The following is a 1,487-nucleotide window of genomic DNA, read 5'->3' as shown; positions in this document are numbered from 1 at the left end:
CCCCTCTCTTGATACTCGCCCATATTCATGGGGCGCGGAAGCAGAGCCGCTCCAGCGAGGGTGGCTGGCGCTGGCGGGGCCCGGCTGGCTGGGGCCGGGTCGGGTGGGTTTCTATATTCTCGGCATGCCCGACGCTGTCATCCCCCCCTGAAGGGCGCGGAAAGTTACTAAAACAGCTTTACTCGCAATTTCCCGCGAAATGTGTGAATCCTCTGGAGCCACGATAAAGTGTGTGTGTGGAGGGGGAGGGGGGGCGCTCCTTGTTAGTCAGCAAACAACTACTTGTGCGTTTGTAAATCGCCCGTCGCCCGCCCGGCATAGCGTTGTCTACTACGTGCGCACGGCGCGGATGGGCCGGATGCCGCATCTCTCTGCTCCGCTCTGCTCGGCTTTGCTCCTCGCTGCTCGCATTGGCAGACTGGCCCGACAGGCCTCAGGAGGAGGCGGCTGCGGACGGGCAGCGGGCAGCAGCGCGGGGGTCAGCGGCCGCCGCGGGCCAACAGCCTGCCTGTCTAGGATGGCGACAGCAGCAGAGGGAAGTGGTGCGCGGACGTCAAGTCTGGTCAAGCATAGTTTGCAGCTGTGGCCTGGCGGGGGCTGGCCCGGGCCAGGCCCTACCACTGGGTGGAGTCTGAGAAAACTCCTCGCGTGGGGTAGTTCTATGGAGGGAGAGGGGGGGGGGGTAGTTTCAGAAAGAGCCAATCACGTTTAGTAAATGTGCTGTACGAACGTTAGCTACCCTCACTCGCTGACGTGAGCTATGGTGCACTGCAAGACGGCTTCAGGCGTCACTCAGAAAACCGCTTTAGTTCGCTATGAGCAAAAATAATTTGTTGATGAAAGCAACTACATTTTAGCTCAACCCAACCAAAGTTTGACCGTGTTGATTAAATTGTATAGTCAAGATGTGATTGATTCTACGTTACTTTTGATTAAATTGATCATGTTGATCGGGGTGCGAAAATTTGTTGGTTTCAATAGATGTTCCCAGTGTGTAAGTGGCTTGGCGTTTCTGACTGAGCGCCATAGCCAGAATGACTGCCGCGCTGACGTCTGCCTGATCAGCCCGCCCGGTGTGTGTTACAGAGCAACAATTCGCGGCGGCCGACTCCAACAGCACGACGCCGGCCAAGACGTTCATCCCGTGCAAGGTGTGCGGGGACAAGGCGTCGGGGTACCACTACGGCGTCACGTCCTGCGAGGGCTGCAAGGTACGGCGAAGGTGCAGCTGGCGCAGTGAAGGTCACCCCGCCACTGAGCTATCTCTGGGGACTGGTTTTGGTTATCAATGATCTGTCCGTTCCTCAGGGGTTCTTCAGACGCAGCATCCAGAAGCAGATCGAGTACCGCTGCCTGCGCGACGGCAAATGCCTGGTCATCAGGCTGAACCGGAACCGCTGCCAGTACTGCCGCTTTAGGAAATGTCTGGCGGTCGGCATGTCGCGGGACTGTAAGTACTCTCCGGGTTCCTCTCGGGGCGGGAGGGG

The 1,487-nt window shown here is 58.5% G+C and overlaps 1 protein-coding gene across 1 annotated transcript; it reads left to right on the top strand.

Moving 5' to 3' along the window:
* Positions 1-1,086: 1,086 nt before the first annotated feature.
* Positions 1,087-1,465, top strand: LOC113211939 (ecdysone-induced protein 78C; the record flags this gene model as incomplete). The annotated part of the gene is made up of 2 exons (XM_052276848.1): positions 1,087-1,211; positions 1,309-1,465. Coding segments are annotated over 2 exons (282 nt in total), but the record flags the coding sequence as incomplete, so codon positions are not given.
* Positions 1,466-1,487: the final 22 nt, after the last annotated feature.

Source organism: Frankliniella occidentalis, unplaced genomic scaffold, assembly GCF_000697945.3.
Source record: "Frankliniella occidentalis isolate FOCC.00 unplaced genomic scaffold, Focc_3.1 Scaffold4705, whole genome shotgun sequence".
Classification (NCBI taxonomy): Eukaryota; Metazoa; Arthropoda; class Insecta; order Thysanoptera; family Thripidae; genus Frankliniella; species Frankliniella occidentalis.
The sequence above is the reverse complement of the archived record's forward strand: the minus strand, read 5'-3'. Positions and strand labels throughout refer to the sequence as shown.